General features: G+C 37.4%; 1 protein-coding gene across 1 annotated transcript; it reads right to left on the reverse strand.

Annotated features, from left to right (window-relative positions):
* Window positions 1-5,935: 5,935 nt before the first annotated feature.
* LOC149946585 (acetylcholinesterase-like) lies at window positions 5,936-9,167 on the reverse strand. Its single transcript, XM_090171941.1, has 2 exons — window positions 7,537-9,167; window positions 5,936-6,556 (listed from the first exon to the last, which is right to left on the reverse strand). Exons 1-2 carry the CDS (start codon window positions 8,988-8,990, stop codon window positions 6,322-6,324), a joined length of 1,689 nt encoding a protein of 562 aa, XP_090028067.1. The 5' UTR covers window positions 8,991-9,167; the 3' UTR covers window positions 5,936-6,321.
* Between the last annotated feature and the right edge of the window lie 9,604 nt (window positions 9,168-18,771).

Raw genomic sequence — 18,771 nt, forward strand, 5'->3', positions numbered from 1 at the left:
GCCGCCACTGGAAGCAGCGCCGCTCGTCTGGATATGTTTGACCTAGCACTTCGAAATTTACCCGTTCTGCGACCGGCCTCGTCGAATTCATTGGCTGCAATTTGCCTATTTCTTCGGCGCAGAATGACTAATAGTTGGTTTTTTAAAATGTCTTTACGCTTCCCCAACTTGTTGAAATGTTGCCCTGGAATAGTTCAGCCAATGCCTAAGAATGAGTTCATAAATTCTTTAGTGGGAGAGAAAACGTATCCACAGTTGAAGCAGGGAGGCAACATTTCAACAAGGTGGCCAAGGTTATTTTATAAAAAGAACTATTGGGCGAAGCGGAACCACTCTATCGTCCACATTGGCTGGAAAGTCCTAGACCAGCTGGCTTCAGGCCCTGCCATAGACGGCGGCATCCTAGTTACCTATGATATTTCTATGAACCAATGATCCACCCAATCTGCACCAGCAGGCTATTTTACCTGTCCAACCGGTAAGCTGCAAATCACCTGCTAAAATATACTAACAAAAAGTATGGCAAATAGACGGTACAAATATTTGAGTTGTCAAAAAGTCTCAACACATTTATGAAGATAAATAGTGAGCAGGTACTTTACTCAAGACATTAATTAATTATAAACATAATTCAGAACATGTGTAAATTGAGTACATTTGGGTAAATATACATAAATTGGGTAAATTGTGGTCAATACACATTAAAAGGGTAAATTGTGGTAAATACACATTAAAAGGGTAAATTATATTCTAGTGTAATTACACCGAATTACACTGTTATTTGTTTATCTAACTTCCTTTTCTTATCCCAATTAAATGTTTCATTTAAATTTATAAAATTTACTTTATCAATTTCGTACTTCCCTCATTTTATATATAACCAAGTGCTGGGCGCGGCTCCATAGGGGGGCCCCCGGGGGGGGGGCATGGCCATCAAACCGGTGAAGCTGCATGAGAAGAAAGCTCCGATCGCTTGCCTCCCAATGTGATGCCTCCACCGAAGTGTTTGTCAAGCTTCCTTGCTTTTACCCATATTTACCCAAACTAACGTGTATTAACTCATATTTACCCAAATTATTTAATGTAACAAACTTACCCCCATTTAAACCAACTTACCCCCATTTAAACCAACTTACCCCCATTTAAACCAACTTACCCCCATTTAAACCAACTTACCCCCATTTAAACCAACTTACCCCCATTTAAACCAACTTACCCACATTTAAACCAACTTACCCACATTTAAACCAACTTACCCACATTTAAACCAACTTACTCCCATTTAAACCAACTTACCCCCATTTAAACCAACTTACCCCCATTTAAACCAACTTACCCACATTTAAACCAACTTACCCCCATTTAAACCAACTTACCCACATTTAAACCAACTTACCCACATTTAAACCAACTTACCCACATTTAAACCAACTTACTCCCATTTAAACCAACTTACCCCCATTTAAACCAACTTACCCCCATTTAAACCAACTTACCCACATTTAAACCAACTTACCCACATTTAAACCAACTTACCCACATTTAAACCAACTTACCCACATTTAAACCAACTTACCCCCATTTAAACCAACTTACCCCCATTTAAACCAACTTACCCCCATTTAAACCAACTTACCCCCATTTAAACCAACTTACCCACATTTAAACCAACTTACCCACATTTAAACCAACTTACCCACATTTAAACCAACTTACTCCCATTTAAACCAACTTACCCCCATTTAAACCAACTTACCCCCATTTAAACCAACTTACCCACATTTAAACCAACTTACCCACATTTAAACCAACTTACCCACATTTAAACCAACTTACCCACATTTAAACCAACTTACCCACATTTAAACCAACTTACCCACATTTAAACCAACTTACCCACATTTAAACCAACTTACCCACATTTAAACCAACTTACCCACATTTAAACCAACTTACCCACATTTAAACCAACTTACCCACATTTAAACCAACTTACCCACATTTAAACCAACTTACTCCCATTTAAACCAACTTACCCCCCTTTAAACCAACTTACCCACATTTAAACCAACTTACCCACATTTAAACCAACTTACCCACATTTAAACCAACTTACCCACATTTAAACCAACTTACCCACATTTAAACCAACTTACCCACATTTAAACCAACTTACCCACATTTAAACCAACTTACCCACATTTAAACCAACTTACCCACATTTAAACCAACTTACCCACATTTAAACCAACTTACCCACATTTAAACCAACTTACCCATATTTAAACCAACTTACCCATATTTAAACCAACTTTCCCAAATTTAAACTAACTTTCCCAAATTTAAACCAACTTACCCAAAAAGAGTTGTTGCTTTAAAATTTAAGAAGACCATAATAAGCAAACCTGATCTCGAGGAAAGCCGGAAACAGCAGATGTTGAAAGAATACACCTTAATGAAATTAAATTTGGCTACAGATCCTCAGATTGACATCGACGAATTAGAGGGGGAGATTCGATACAGGCCGGACGAACGTTGACGTCAGTCCACGGGACGAATTACAGTATTCCTATTTCTGTCAATCAAGCCGCGGCAGCAGTAAACTTACCACGACTTGAATTGCCAAAATTTGACGGAGTAGATATTTCTAATTTAGGAAAACTTTCTGGGCTCAGATCGAAGTCACTAATCATAACAGGTCGATGAATGCTGTTAACAAGGTCTGTTATTTGAAGGCACAGCTAGAAGGAAACAAGACGTACGACGGTCAGAACACACACAATCCTCCTAATGTGTTAAGTTTGTTTGAGCTATTCACAGCAACCTGCAGCGCCGTTATCACAACCAAAATATATCCACGGTCACACATATATACAAATTTACACTTATTTGTTACTTCTAGTCATACTTTGAAAGCATCGAAGATACCTTCGATCAGTGTAACTTTTATTTTTTACTTCTGATAACACTTATTTGTTACTACTAGTCAGCCGTTGAGTGTCACACTTATTTTTCTGGTTATACGACAAAGACTAGTTCGATTAGTTTCATACTTATTTGTTACTTCTTATCACACTTATTTGTTACTTCTGATCACACTTATTTGTTACGTTGAGTGTCACACTTATTACTTCTGGTCATACGCCGAAGACTAGGTAGATCAGTGTCATACTTAATTGTTACTTCTGGCATACGTTGAAAGCGCGGCCCACTCTGAACGGCCTTGAAAAACGCCAGAGGGAAACGGGCGCGTAGACCTCTATAAACACGCGGATTTACAATGTTGGAAATTGCGGGGGTCCGTATACGCTGCCCAAAAAACCTTACTTATAATTAAATTTAAGGAACGTTTTTACAATTCTAGGTTATATGTAAACCACAGCTATTCAAAAATATAACTTTCATGAAAATCGGACTTAAATATGTAGATTTTTAGGCGGAAATATAAAACCAAGAAAACTGGGGTCCCGTAAATTACCCTGAAAACTATACTTAAATTTAATATTTACTGATATGACCGAAGTTGTAGGTCCGCTGAATCCTAACCTATCCAATAATATTTTTTTAACGTTATCGGACTTAATTTTAAACAAAATATCTACCACATAAAGGAAATCACCGAAAATAGTAAATTGGGCAAATTCCCAACTTCTTGGGCTCCGATTTGAAAACTTTATGAAAGGCTATCAATGGTAATATATGTACTTTTGAACGAGATATCATTGACTCTTCTAGTTATAACCGTTGAAGAGGTATGCGTGACACGGCGGCATCGGCGGCAACGGCTACACTGTACGTGAGACTAATACATACAAATCCTTAGGATTGTGTGTAAAAAGCGTCTGACGCAATTCGGTTTGTACCTCAATGAAGAAAACTGTTACGGCGCTGTAGAGCTACTACAGAATCGATTTGGCTCGAAGGTATCCCAAGTATCCCAACATATTGGTCAAACTAGCACCGATGCGCGACCCATCCGACATCAAACAATTTCGAAAAATTCATCGGCCGCTGAGAGATTGAGATAAAATGTTTGCTGTCATTAGGGTATGACGCGAATGAAGATTATGGAATAGTTTTATGTCCAATCCTCTTGGAGAAGTTACCAGACGATATCAAGCTGGATTAAAGTAGTAAAGCGAATCGATGTAAAACAACTACCTAAGAAAAGAACTTCAGGCTGAAAGGACACTTCTCAAATCAGAGTATTGGTAATTATAATTTCCGAAATGATAACAAGGTAAGAGACCAGAAAACACTATCGTCGTCTACGGTGGCGTTATTTATCGGAAGATCACAAGCGTGTATCTTCTGTAAAAATAACGCTCACGAAGCGGAAAAATATCGGACTGTTTCTACCTGCGGGATTTTTACATTAAGGGGTCGTTCAGCTGTACGACGTCCAATCTCGTCTACGCTCTTAGTTGTAAAGTCTTCTCTATGATCTACATTGGTGAGACAAAGAGGTGGCTCGCCGACAGATTCAGGGAGCGTCTGAATGACATACGAAAGAATCGAACTAAACTCCATCCGCATCATAAAGACCGAAAGGCCGCTGAACGTAAGAAAACAGACTGATCTACAATCTCGGCACTGAGTCTCCATGTTTTTCCCGCCCACGTTCGACATTGGTATTTTGGTCGTTGGTAGAGTTTTTTTTTTGCATGTCATCTGAGTTTCCGTTCCGCCCGATTGCTTATCGTGACGTCAATGGTTGTTGAACGCCAATACCCGTTTAAAACGAATCAATCAAAAAGGCTGCAAGCAGAAATAATCTACTTGCGCGTTCAACACCCGTACATTACTAAACATATCAAAAAAACCTGTTCGATACATATCGTAAAGTCGTCCGAAAGAAGCAAAAATCGTTCCACATCTGTTACGGTTTTTCTGGTACATAATCGGGAATGAATCAGTAGATTGTTGAATGCAGCCTTTAATACGGCCTACCGGATAAGTGGCAGGTTTGGCGGTAAATCTGCAAATCCGCTTCGAAATTATCTACTGTGTCTGCTACATTTCGATTTGTTCAAACCTGCAACCTGCAAAAAATAATTTAGTTCCAATCCGAATTGACACGACCTGTGCAGGTTACAGTTATCTTAAGACCCGTGCGGGAAATTTGTACAGTTCTCACCGTTGAATGTCTCCAATAGTGATATAAATGTACCTTTCTTATTCGTTTCTTTTGTGAAAATTTCCTTAATTATTTCAATAATTTGAATGCTGCTCGAATAAATATTGACTTTTGTTCGCACCCAAATGTGGGTGCCGCGGGTTTGTACAAGCTTTAAGTAGGCAGTATATTTCTTTGCTTCTAGTTACAGCGACAAAAGAATCATTTAATTCGAAATTTTCTAAATGACCAGCCAGAAGCTGACGTACATAAACAGAGTATTTTTTTCGAAATATACCAATATTTTAAATTTGAGATCGGTATTTAACTGTATACCGAGGGGCAGGTCACTTCCTTGATTAACGACGCACTCCTCGAAAGATTAAATCCGATTTAGTCGTGATTATTTTGATTAATCAGCTAGGCTAGGCTAATACCCAAGGCAACACCTTAGGCCCAAATCATCTAGCGACTAATTATGCATTTAAACAGGTGGCCGGGTTTAATCACGATTATGTTGATTAAATCATGTTAAATCAATTAATAGAATGTTTAAATCTGATTAAATCAGATTTAAATGATTAAATAAGATTTAAATGATTAAATCAGATTTAAATGATTAAATCAGATTTCAATGATTAAATCAGATTTCAATGATTAAATCAGATTTCAATGATTAAATCAGATTTCAATGATTAAAAAAAATAGATCATTATTAGAATAATTAAATATCGTTTAAATCATGATTAGATTTTCTAATCTTGATTAGATTTTTTAATCTTGATTACCCTGATTTAATCATGATAACCCTGATTTAATCATGATAACCCTGATTTAATCATTTTACTATGATTAAGACGCACCCAAAATGGAAGTGACCTGCCCCTCGCTGTATAAAAAAGTTTGTTTTAAAAATTAAACGTATAAATGAGTAGCGTTTCGCCGTCGTTTTTTTTTGTATAACCCAATCTTCGCCCCTGCATACTAAAAAAGTAGAAAGAGCTCTAGCAGAAGCCCGAAGGAGGATTGCAGAACATTTCCCAAATCACTTCTAAGGTGATCGACGATGGTGGACACAGTGTACAGAAATGGGAGATATGGCGGCGCCCATGTTTTGGCGTGAAACAAAGTTTATAGAAACTAACGCGTCACCGCGAGGAATTAGTTTACCACTTCAACTGTTTACTTCTGGAATCGTTTGGAACTTATAAGAAAGAAAATAGAGGATAGACTTCGTTCCAGAACGAACACTGATCTTCTTGTATCGCGCCAAATGCTTGTCTGGAGTCAGGGAGGTCGATGTCCAATCTGCCCTTCTTCTCGATAGTGTATCGCGGCCAACTCTCGGTAACCGACTCTGTAGCGTTCTGATCCGGGTTGTGGACTATGATGTGCTCCACATTGCTATCCAAATCCAAATCATTCCTTTCATTAGGATTTCTGGAAAGAAACACCGAAGTTATAACAGTTGGTGTTGTAATATTCATTTTCTAACTTCACCGTGAAGATCTAATTATTTAAGCTGATCAAAAATTTTAAACCAATTTTGGGAAGGAATTTCGTCCGCTCCTGACCATTGGCGTAAAACAAATCAACAAACAACAATCGCGTTCTTTCAGATTTTTAAACAAAACGGTAAATTCAACCTGTGATCATAGCACCAATCTATTTAATCGACCACCAAAACGATTAGCCTGTACCAAAATAAAGTTTAAAGGCTGATAACTTCTCATTTTTCTGTTTACTGATCAGTGTACGATCGCGGCGATAGCCAAATTATTATTTACGGTGATTTACAAAGCTAATACCGTAATAATTTCTGCCACAGAGAAGACCGATTGGGGAAAGTGGCCAGTAGAATGAACCCACTCTTTCTTCAGAAAAGTAAACTTTACAACGAGTACATGTAGTAGAAATAGTTTGGGTGAGTGAAAAGTATTAAATCAGCTTAGAATTTCTTAAAAAATGATAAAATTGGCGAATAAGTAGATAAGTCCATAATGAAAAAGGTATAATAAAGCTAAGCCCTAAATAAATTTGAAGAAATTTAAAAACTTACTAATAGCTCGTACCGATAGTACTTCGAGCTAACAAAAAACGCGAAACTCGGACCAAATAGATCTTCGAGTGAATAATTAAATTAAATTAGACGAAACCGGTCTACCATTGGATTTTCTGGCTATATATTTAATTTAATTTAATTATTCACTCGAAGATCTATTTGGTCCGAGTTTCGCGTTTTTTGTTAGCTCGAAGTACTATCGGTACGAGCTATTAGTAAGTTTTTAAATTTCTTCAAATTTATTTAGGGCTTAGCTCTATTATACCTTTTCATTATGGACTTATCTACTTATTCGCCAATTTTATCATTTTTTACAATGCAGTCCATAGGTGGTTCCTTTTAACTTAGAATTTCTTACCCGTATTTGGCGAAATTCCCCCAATAATTCATTAGTTGATCGGACAGGAGTTTCTCGTTAGCATTGGCGTTGTAAGGAAGCTCGCCAAATAAGAAATCAATTTCGTCGGTGTGGTCGGAGTCAATCCATTCCGGTTTCATGGATGACAGAGGCTTATGCATGAATTGATACATGTAAGTGGGTAATCCTTGCCGAGCCAGGACGTCAGCCAAACTATTAGTGCTGCAGGTAAATAAGATGTCGGTAACCATTCGCACGGTGGCTTTCTCTTCCTTGAACTCTGACTGTTCGTTACAGTGATCCTTGTAGAAATACTTGACCAGGTTCACAATTTGACTTTTTAAGTGCGGCACGAAGGATTTCACTACGCTTCGAAAAATATGCGCCGACGGGACGTGGCTTTTTTTGTGAATAGCATTTACGACGAAACCACCGTCGTTGGAAGTCACTCCTAACATCACTCGCTTTTCTTTACTTAAGCCTAAGATTTGGGGTCCGAAGGCGTATTCGTAATCGAGAATTGGGAAATGAGGCATTTCCAAAGTGATGGACGCGAGCAGAATGTCGCTAGCGTTAGCTTTTCGTAAGCAGTCCACCGCCGCACTCATGTTTCCCAAAGCTTCACCGCACCCGACTGCGGAGGCCACTCTGGCGCTCTTGTGAAGAGCTTTCATTTTCGAATCTACTCCGTAAATGGAAAATGGCGAGCCACTCTGAAGAATAGCTCGTTGGAAAAGGTGTTGATATTTGGGATTGAGTAGATGATGTCCAACACTCATCGAGCCGGCACTGTGTCCAAATAAAGTTACCCGATTAGGATCACCGCCAAATCGATCGATGTTATCGCGCACCCATTTCAGGGCCAAGTTTTGATCTCTTAGTCCCATGTTACCCGGACATTCTTCGTTGTCCAAGTACATAAATCCGAACGATCCGACCCGGTAATTCATGGCCACGATAATGACATTTTGTTTGACGACCATTCTTTCGAGACGGATGTAGCTGATGGACCCACGCGTAAACCCGCCTCCGAAAATGTACACCATCACGGTTGCGTTCACCGGTACTGGATCAGGCACGTACACGTTGAGATAGAGACAATCTTCCGAAAACGCGTGTCCATAGGCGTGGTGACCAGGTTGGAAACAACTGTTCGGTTCTTCGAGGGCCTCGCGGGCTTCGGTCCACGGTTTCGGCTCAACCGGGGCTTTGAAACGCAGCGCGCTGACGGGAGGCTGGGCGTAAGGTATTCCCAAGTACTTTCTCACAAACTGATCCTCCAGTTCATCCAGACTTTGACTCGGCAGCTGAACCCTCTTTCCCGTGATTTTTCCGTAAATGGTCTCAACAGTAACGAGCTCGTTGAGGTTACCGACCGAATCCAAACTAAGATTTGCTAAGTCCAGCAAATATACAAATTTAAAAATCAATAATAAAATTAGCAAATGTTTCATTTCTCTAAGTTTCTCTCTACCGCGACTCCGAGAGTTATAAATTGCACTTGACCTCAACTTTAAATGTTGTAAATTTCCCTCAACCGCTGTCTCAAATTCCGTAAGTTTCGGTTTTCCGCAACTTTGAAATGCTGAAATGACTCGAAAATAAAAAGACCAATTAAAATGTGGCGGCGATAGGGCGATTCAGATGCGGAAATTCTTCGTAAAGGGATAATTTCACGATGTTAATGAGGCGGTTGGTTTGAAGCCGGATTTAGTTTCGTGATAAGACCAGTTTTTTTTTCAATTTGGAAATGCGTTCGTATTTTTTGACTTTAGATAGTTTAGTAAGAAATAAAGTAAATGAACCGCGGTTTTCGGAAGTTTCAAGTTCTTAAGTGACATTTCACGAACATGTTCGGGTTGGAACCATTATTAAGTTTTAAATATATTTAACATAAGTGTGTTTCTCGTGTTTTATTTTTACTTGGGTATAAAGTCAATTGTACAACACTCTACATAAGTATTTCGACTAACTGACACACTTATAGAAATAATTATGAACTGATGCCATTAAAGTTTTCTCATTGCGAAAGTTATCTTTCGTTACTTGTTGTTTACTGACGATTCATAGCTACCTCGAAGAAAATGTCGAAAAGGAATGGAATCTGAAGTTTCCAGGAGGCGTAAAACTATAACGACAATTGAAAGTTATTAACAAACTTCTGGCTAATAATAAGACAAGAAGGGGCCCCAAAATCAATATGTAAAAATTAATTTCAACTAACCTAACATTTCGATAAAAATACGACATAATAATTTAAAAAAATCAGTTTAAATTTTAGGTACCTCGTGATATCAGGTATGATCAATCATTTCCCGGCATTTTCTGTTGATATGAAAAAGTGAGTCTATATTTCTTACTATATGGCGCTACAAGCCGATATACTTTTGTTATTTTAGTTTTCTATCTTACTATTCTTATAAAATTACAGAAAACGTAATAAAGATTTGTTGCTCATTTTCAAAATAAAATATTTTTATGATCAAACAATTAAAATCTATATAATAACAAGATGTCACGAACGTTTAAATTCACACAATCCCCCGATGTATTAAATTTATTATAAATATTAAATTTAAATTTGAACAAATTTTCAATTATCTTGAACATTAGCTTAATAAACCCAAGAGGAATTTTATAAAAAATTAATTTTTCAAGTTACCTGGTTTTGGAAATAAGGTAGCGAACGCGAACACGTTAATTTAAATTAATTTTTAGACCAACCCAATTTTTCAAGTTACCTGGTTTTGGAAATAAGGTAGCGAACGCGAACACGTTCATTTAAATTAATTTTTAGACCAACCCAATTTTTCAAGTTACCTGGTTTTGGAAATAAGGTAACGAACGCGAACAAATAATTAAAATTATTTAATACATCGGGGGGATTGTGTGTACTTAAATGTCCGTGAGCCTTGTTTATAATGATGATTCTTTCTGGTTTTTTCTTTTCTTGCTGAGTGCTTTTCCGATCAATTTTGGGTTTAAATCCGTGCGGGTGCGACTGACTGAAAATAAAATTGAGATTCCTATGGATCTGACTCATTCTTGAGTACTTCAACTAGCATCTGCGGGTGCTGTGTGTTTGAACGTACGTTATAAACTATTCCGTGACGCTGAGCTGGTGCATAATGGTGAGCGGGCGAGGGTACGTTTCGTTGGGTGGTTGCTCAACGTTTTTGTTTAAAGGCCTCACAGGCATTTTGTGGTGCCTTACTTATTTGTCGAAGAAGAAGATTTAAACCCACCGAGTGTCGTGTTTGATCCGCCTACCCTCGCCCGAATGGGGCTATTGGTTGATCTGGCCGTTTCCGAGTGGAAATTTTGGATCGGAATCAGTGGTGATCGAAGCTGGCCGAACCTAGGTAACGATTTGAAATTGTTATGGTATTTTCTTGCGGGCAAATTTTTTAAATAAATTAACTCACCATTTATTCGAGAAAAATGATTTACGAAAATAAAATAAGGCGTGCCTTGGCAAGTTGAAAAAAAGAGGCAGGGCACGCCCTGAAAAATGGAAAAACCAAGGCGGGGCGGGGCCCTGCCTTTGAAAAAAGCACCGGCCCGACTACACCACTGATCGGGATCCGGAGGCGGTTACAACGTTTCAGTTTGTTCATGTCGCCCGGCGTATTCGATGCTATTTTTGTGGAGCCAACCACAAGGTCTTCCAGTGCCCTAAGGGCCCAAGAGGTCAAGAACAGTCTGTACGTGATCTGGTGGTTTCTACTTCAGTAGCCCCACAGCCTCGTTTTAACAGTCTTGTTAAGTCGGTGATGGCTATGCCTGTTCTTTCTACAAGGGCTGGAGCGTCTGTGCGTCCTGTTTTGGGGTCGCCGGATCCAATTTTCGACAAGGTCTATAGCGCAGCAGATGCCGCTGTGGTGGATGATGAAGATATGTTATTATTGCATTCTGATGGTGACGAGTTTCACGACGGTGCTTCATCGGTCGCGTCTAACAGTGGCCGTTTCTCCGATCCGTGACCAAATTCACCTTCAAGACGTTATCGTCGTCAGTTCGTAGAAAGGCTCTTTTTCATCCGCGTGCTCTGAAGAGTTTGTTTTTACTGTGGACAAGCTCCTCGTACTTACTGCTCTCACGCGATATTAATGTGAAGTAGGTTGTACGAGTGCGAGTTATCATTGTTTTTTGTGTGCTCTTGGCACTTTCAGTAATTTGAGCCGTACTGTTTTTTGTATTGCTTATTTAATTTTGTGTAATGTATTTCATGTTTTTTCTTTTCAATTTAAAAAATGAAGAGTGCTTTAGGGAGGGGGGTACAGTACAAGTTACAGTACCAGTTAGAAGTAAGGACTAAGTCAACCCTCAAGGTCGCTTTATGTATTTAGAAAATTGGGACCCGAAACATTTCCAATCATGTTAATACCAAGAATGTATTTATTTATACCTAGGGAGAATGTCTATGTCGAGATGGTTTTTAGCCTTTCTCTCAATCCACCCGTTGGTCCCCCCAGTACGCTCCTCCGCTTAAAATAAAACGAATAGTCCCGGTATTTTATTGGCTGCTTAAAATTTACGTCACCTAACGCGATGGAAATCAAACGCCGGTGACGTTTTGTCTTTCCCCCCGCGCGAGACGGGGGAAAGGCGTTCAACGTGCCCGGCGATTGTCGCAACATAATCATTCTTCCTAAATATAAATAAATACATTCTTGTTAATACTAATGCGAATTTGAGCAATCGTGGGCCCAGAAATTGAGCAATAGTGAAGCACATCCGATGTGATATTTATTTTCCGGGCTGAGTGGACTTGTTAATTTGAGCTGCGGTGTGACGGTACCTGGTGGGAAAAAAACATGGAAGTGCATAATCATTGAGTTGGGAATAAATAGAGGTACAGTCCCGGACAAAAGTTTCTGGACACTTTGTTTTTCAAATATTCCAAAAACCGTTAAGAGTAGAAAGTCGAATGATACCTTTTTGGAAAGTTTAAAGAACAGAGAAACTTTTGGCTATTTTAAATTTTTAAAATGTTAGGAATTATTTAACCAAGGCTTAACAAATAAAACATCGCTTTTTCAACCAATTGAAATTCTCCAATTTCGTGCACGTGACTAACGCCATTCGACGCGCCGAATTATGTCCATTCCAGAACCGGTTTCGTTTTCCAAATCGGACAAGTGGTTCCGGACATATTGAGGAAAAACCAAAACCAAAAAACGAATTTTTAAAGCTTAATCAAAATTAATTTCAAATTTTAGGTCAGTTTTAGTTGGCAGCGAGGAATCGGCCAACAACTCGGTTACACGACTTTTTACAGTTTTTGACGGTGATTTTTTTAAATATATTCATGAATATATTTTTCGATATTTTAGGATATTGAATTCTTATGTTATAGTCTTGTGAGTATTTAAGAAATAGTTACGTGATATTTTATCGCCGTTTTTGAGGTTTATAATTAGTTTCGGGGTAATCAGGGTGCATTTTTAAGCATTTTTAATTGGTTTCGGGGTAATATTTCGGTGTTGTTTTAGCATTTTTCATAAATTTCGGGGTAATATGTCGGGGTCTTTTCGAGTTTTAGATATGTTTTGAACTATTATATCGACGTTCAATTAATTTTGGGTTAATAGGGCGAAGTGTTTTGACATTTTAATTAGATTGTGTGTAATATGTCGGCGTTAATTGGAGTTTTCAATTAGTTTCAGATTAATATGTCGGCGTTTTTGGGCGATCTTAATTAGTTTTGGAGTAATATTTTCGCGTCTGTTGGCGTGTTGAATCAGTTTCGAGTTATTATATGTGAGTTTATGACGTTTTCAATTATTTTACGGGTTATGTGTCTGGGTTTTTTGACATTTTAAATTAGTTTCGGGGTTGTCTATTAGAGTTTTTCGACGTTTTAAATTAGTTTTGGGGTTGTCTATTAGTGTTTTTTGACGTTTTAAATTAGTTTTAAGCTATTAAATCGAAGTTTGGGGGCTATTCTTCAAGGTTTTTGAACGTTTTTAATTATTTTCGGGGTTATGTATCTAGGATTCTTTGTGGTTTTAATTAGTTTCGGGTTTGTGTGTCTGGGTTTTTGACGTTTTAAATTAGTTTCTGGGTTATGTGTTTGGGATTATTTGTGTTTTAATTTAGTTTTGGGGTTGTGTGTCTGTTTTTTTTTTAACGGTTTTTATTATTTTCGGGGCTATGTGTTTGGGTTTCTTTGATGTTTTTAATTAGTTTCGAGGTTATGTGTTTGGGTTTCTTGATGTTTATTATTAGTTTTGGGGTTATGTGTCTGGGTTTTTTGGCGTTTTTAATGAGTATCGCGCTTTTATATCGGTGTTTTTCGGTGTATACAAGAGTTCTCGCAAATAAATGTTCGGTGTGATGTATAGGTTTGGTGTATGCATAGTTTGCTTGGTCGGTATTTTATAATAGTTATGCGGTATCTCATTGCTATTTCAGGAAAGTTAAGTAAATTACGTGTTATATTATTGCATGTTTCCGTTTATTTTCAGGGAGTTTAACGTCATGTCGTTCTTATTAAATAACGCTAAGCTGCGGCAACTAACACGTAAAATATTATAAAAAAAAATGATATTTTAAAATAGTTTAAGTAGAAGGGTCGTATACGAAGAGCAGGGCAGGGGAAGGCTCATTTCACTAAACATATCTTGATCGCACTCCTGTAAAAGGGCAGATTTTTGCGAAACTCTGCTCATTTTTTTAGGAGAACAATTATGGACATTAAGTTTACAGACTAAATCGGGCTAAAGTTTTCTTCAAAGTTGCGCAAATTAGCCATTCAAAACCGCGCATCTCCTACCAGATGTGCACGAATTTCGAATACCTTATGAAACTTTGGGCAAACTTTGGTCGATTTAGTGGACACAATTCGATGGAAGCGAGCAAATTTGGCACGGCGTATAATTAAATGCGTAAATTTCAAACGGGGTGTGCAGATTGGTCAAGTTCAAAATGAATTTCTGGGAAGTTGGTAGGTTGCGTTCAAACTTGCAATACCAAATTTTAATTTTTGCACACTTGACAGAAATGGTGCAAATTACCTTTGCGCGATTTTTCTAAAATTGTAAGCGGATTATTATGATTATTATATTGTTCGCCACACGAACAGAGTTGGGCATATTCACTTCACAGAATTCGGGGGACCAAATTAAAGTTGACCGATATTAGACCGAAATTTCGAAACAATCCCCAGTAGCCCATTTTTTTCCAAGCTCAAAATGTTGGTTCGGGTTAGATGCTCACGTTTGTTTTCGTGACGTAAATTAAATTCAAGCCTCTTTTCCGGTAGTCAGCCCAACTCCACTTACACTCGCTTAGTTTCATACTTGTTATCTCTAACTAAGATCATTGAGACGCGGACTCCGATACGAAACATTGCCGCCACCTTGACTAACCAACTATTGAAAACGTTGAAGTCGCTTTAAGTCAGGGTCTCGCTTTCTGACTTTTTTCGAGTTGGTTCATTTGGAATCAGAGTCGATAACCAACCTTTTTTAAGAATGTTAGTCGACCAACTAGCATTTTAATGTCAAACTTTTGGAGTTGGCGATCTATTGCTTTCTAAAATTGGTTTTGTCTGTGTTATAATTGTGATCTCTATTATTTCTCTTCAAACGATGGTTTGTTAAAAATGATAATGTATAAAATTTCACGCTTCGATGTAGTTTTCTTGAGCATTCCTGGTTAAACAAAAATTCGGTTAAACCTTTACCCCTTTCGAACTCAAGTGGCCAAGCACACTGCGGCTATTTTTAAATCGCTCTATTCTAAATACGTAGAGTAAAAATATATTTAATCAAATAAATATAAAGTTAAAACTAATTTTTGGAGCGTAACGAGCGAAACTCCTCTATCAAGGCACTCTTATGGCGTAATTTCCCCTAATAACTCAACAACTACAACTCCGAATGACATGGAAGTTAAAACATAGTAGGCTACCAGGAGGTGGTTTATATTAAAACAGATCCAAAATTGAGTGTGTCGTTTTTAAATATTCAATAGAACCATCCGATTTAGGTGGAGAATGACACGGACATATTGCGACATCTTTTGTAACTTATTGGAAATAAACGGGTCCAAGAAAAAGTTTCGTTATTCGAATTTGAAGAGAGAAGCCGAGTTTTTCTTTTAACTAAACTGTAGTATTTTGAAACGAGAGAAGCCGAGTTTTAAAGAAAGCAGTTGCGGACATCGGACCCAACGAGTTTCACTTAAAATGACGTATGTTGCCGTGTCGCAACTTAAAACATTGGATGGTATTATATTTGATCCGGGTTTTAATATTGCGCGCCCTTTACAAATTAACAATAAGAGTGGATTATCTGCTAAAAAAAAATTGAAAGGCCCAAAATCCTTTGGAGTAGTACAACATTTCAATTTTGTTTTTTCTTTACCAAATAAACAGTAATCTTAAGTAAACTAAATTATTTATCACGCTTTACTTTATCTACCTGAGTTTTATTAAACTAAGCCCAATTAACCACTGCATTATTAACGTAATTATAAAATTGGACACTTACCCTACACGCTTAAAAACGCAAAAATATTCGCCAGAAACCTCTCCAAAAAAAACTGTATAATAGCACGAACGCGATTGATTATACGCAAACAAAACGGTGACGTATTACCCCAAAATTAATTAAAAACGCTGATATAAGAGCTCAAAACTGATTTAACACGTCAAAAATCTAAATTATAAAAGCCTAAAACTCCGATCTAATAGCTCGAAACTGATTCACAAGCCAAAAGACCCAGACACATAACCCCGAAAATAATTAAAAACGTTCAAAAACCTAGACGCATAGCCCCGAAACTATTAAAAACGTCAAAAACTCCAAACACATAACTCCGAAACTAATTAAAAAGCCAAAAAAAAACCAGACACACAAACCCGAAACTAATTAAAAACACAAAAAAAACAAAGACACATAACCCGAAACTAATAATAAACATCAAGAAACCCAAACACATAACCTCGAAACTAATTAAAAACGTCAAAAAAACCCAAACACATAGCCCCGAAAATTATAAAAACCGTCAAAAAAAACTAGACACACAACCCCAAAACTAAATTAAAACACAAATAATCCCAGACACATAACCCAGAAACTAATTTATAACGTCAAAAAACCAGACACACAACCCCAAAACTAAATTAAAACACAAATAATCCCAGACACATAACCCAGAAACTAATTTATAACGTCAAAAACCCAGTCACACAAACCCGAAAGTAATTAAAACCACAAAGAATCTTAGATACATAACCCCGAAAATAATTAAAAACGTTCAAAAACCTTGAAGAATAGCCCCCAAACTTAAAAAAAAGCCAAAAACTCCGATTTAATAGCTCGAAACTAATTTAAAACGTCGAAAAACACTAATAGACAACCCCGAAACTAATTTAAAATGTCAAAAAACCCAGACACGTAAATGCGAAACTAATTTAAAATGTCAAAAAACCCAGACACATAACCCGTAACCTAATTGAAAACGTCATAAACTCACATATAATAGCTCGAAACTGATTCAACACGCTAGCAGACGCGAAAATATTACTCCAAAACTAATTAAGATCGCCCAAAAACGCCGACATATTAATCCGAAACTAATTTAAAAATGTCAAAACACTTCGCCATATTAACCCAAAATTAATTGAACGTCGATATAATAGTTCAAAACATATCTAAAACTCGAAAAGACGCCGACATATTACCCCGAAATTTATGAAAAATGCTAAAACAACACCGAAATATTACCCCGAAACCAATTAAAAATGCTTAAAAATGCACCCTGATTACCCCGAAACTAATTATAAACCTCAAAAACGGCGATAAAATATCACGTAACTATTTCTTAAATACTCACAAGACTATAAAATAAGAATTCAATATCCTAAAATATCGAAAAATATATTCATGAATATATTTAAAAAAATCACCGTCAAAAACTGTAAAAAGTCGTGTAACCGAGTTGTTGGCCGATTCCTCGCTGCCAACTAAAACTGACCTAAAATTTGAAATTAATTTTGATTAAGCTTTAAAAATTCGTTTTTTGGTTTTGGTTTTTCCTCAATATGTCCGGAACCACTTGTCCGATTTGGAAAACGAAACCGGTTCTGGAATGGACATAATTAGGCGCGTCGAATGGCGTTAGTCACGTGCACGAAATTGGAGAATTTCAATTGGTTGAAAAAGCGATGTTTTATTTGTTAAGCCTTGGTTAAATAATTCCTAACATTTAAAAAATTTAAAATAGCCAAAAGTTTCTCTGTTCTTTAAACTTTCCAAAAAGGTATCATTCGACTTTCTACTCTTAACGGTTTTTGGAATATTTGAAAAACAAAGTGTCCAGAAACTTTTGTCCGGGACTGTACCTCTATTTATTCCCAACTCAATGATTATGCACTTCCATGTTTTTTTCCCACCAGGTACCGTCACACCGCAGCTCAAATTAACAAGTCCACTCAGCCCGGAAAATAAATATCACATCGGATGTGCTTCACTATTGCTCAATTTCTGGGCCCACGATTGCTCAAATTCGCATTAGTATTAACAAGAATGTATTTATTTATATTTAGGAAGAATGATTATGTTGCGACAATCGCCGGGCACGTTGAACGCCTTTCCCCCGTCTCGCGCGGGGGGAAAGACAAAACGTCACCGGCGTTTGATTTCCATCGCGTTAGGTGACGTAAATTTTAAGCAGCCAATAAAATACCGGGACTATTCGTTTTATTTTAAGCGGAGGAGCGTACTGGGGGGACCAACGGGTGGATTGAGAGAAAGGCTAAAAACCATCTCGACATAGACATTCTCCCTAGGTATAAATAAATACATTCTTGGTATTAACATGATTGGAAATGAGAATTTCAATTGGTTGAAAAAGCGATGTTTTATTTGTTAAGCCTTGGTTAAATAATTCCTAACATTTTAAAAATTTAAAATAGCCAAAAGTTTCTCTGTTCTTTAAACTTTCCAAAAAGGTATCATTCGACTTTCTACTCTTAACGGTTTTTGGAATATTTGAAAAACAAAGTGTCCAGAAACTTTTGTCCGGGACTGTACAACTAAATCTGGCTGGCGCGGGACCAATTTCGTTCAATAAGGAGACTTTATCAACTTTGTCGTTCTACCGCGGCGGCATCTGTCTCTAGTGGTGACAACTATATTGCAATTGAATTTTTTCGCAAATCTGATGCGAAATTGAAATGTATGATTACTCGTAACAAACAAACCTTTGAAGTTGTTTAAAAAT

This window comes from Leiobunum rupestre, chromosome 4, assembly GCF_980474605.1.
Source record: "Leiobunum rupestre chromosome 4, qqLeiRupe1.1.hap1, whole genome shotgun sequence".
Lineage (NCBI taxonomy): Eukaryota > Metazoa > Arthropoda > Arachnida > Opiliones > Sclerosomatidae > Leiobunum > Leiobunum rupestre.

Coding starts and splice junctions, on each gene's coding strand:
- LOC149946585 (XM_090171941.1), bottom strand. CDS start 8,990: ATGAAACATTTGCTAATTTTATTATTGATTTTTAAATTTGTATATTTG. Junction 6,557..7,536: donor GGGAATTTCGCCAAATACGG/GTAAGAAATTCT, acceptor GTTTCTTTCCAG/AAATCCTAATGAAAGGAATG.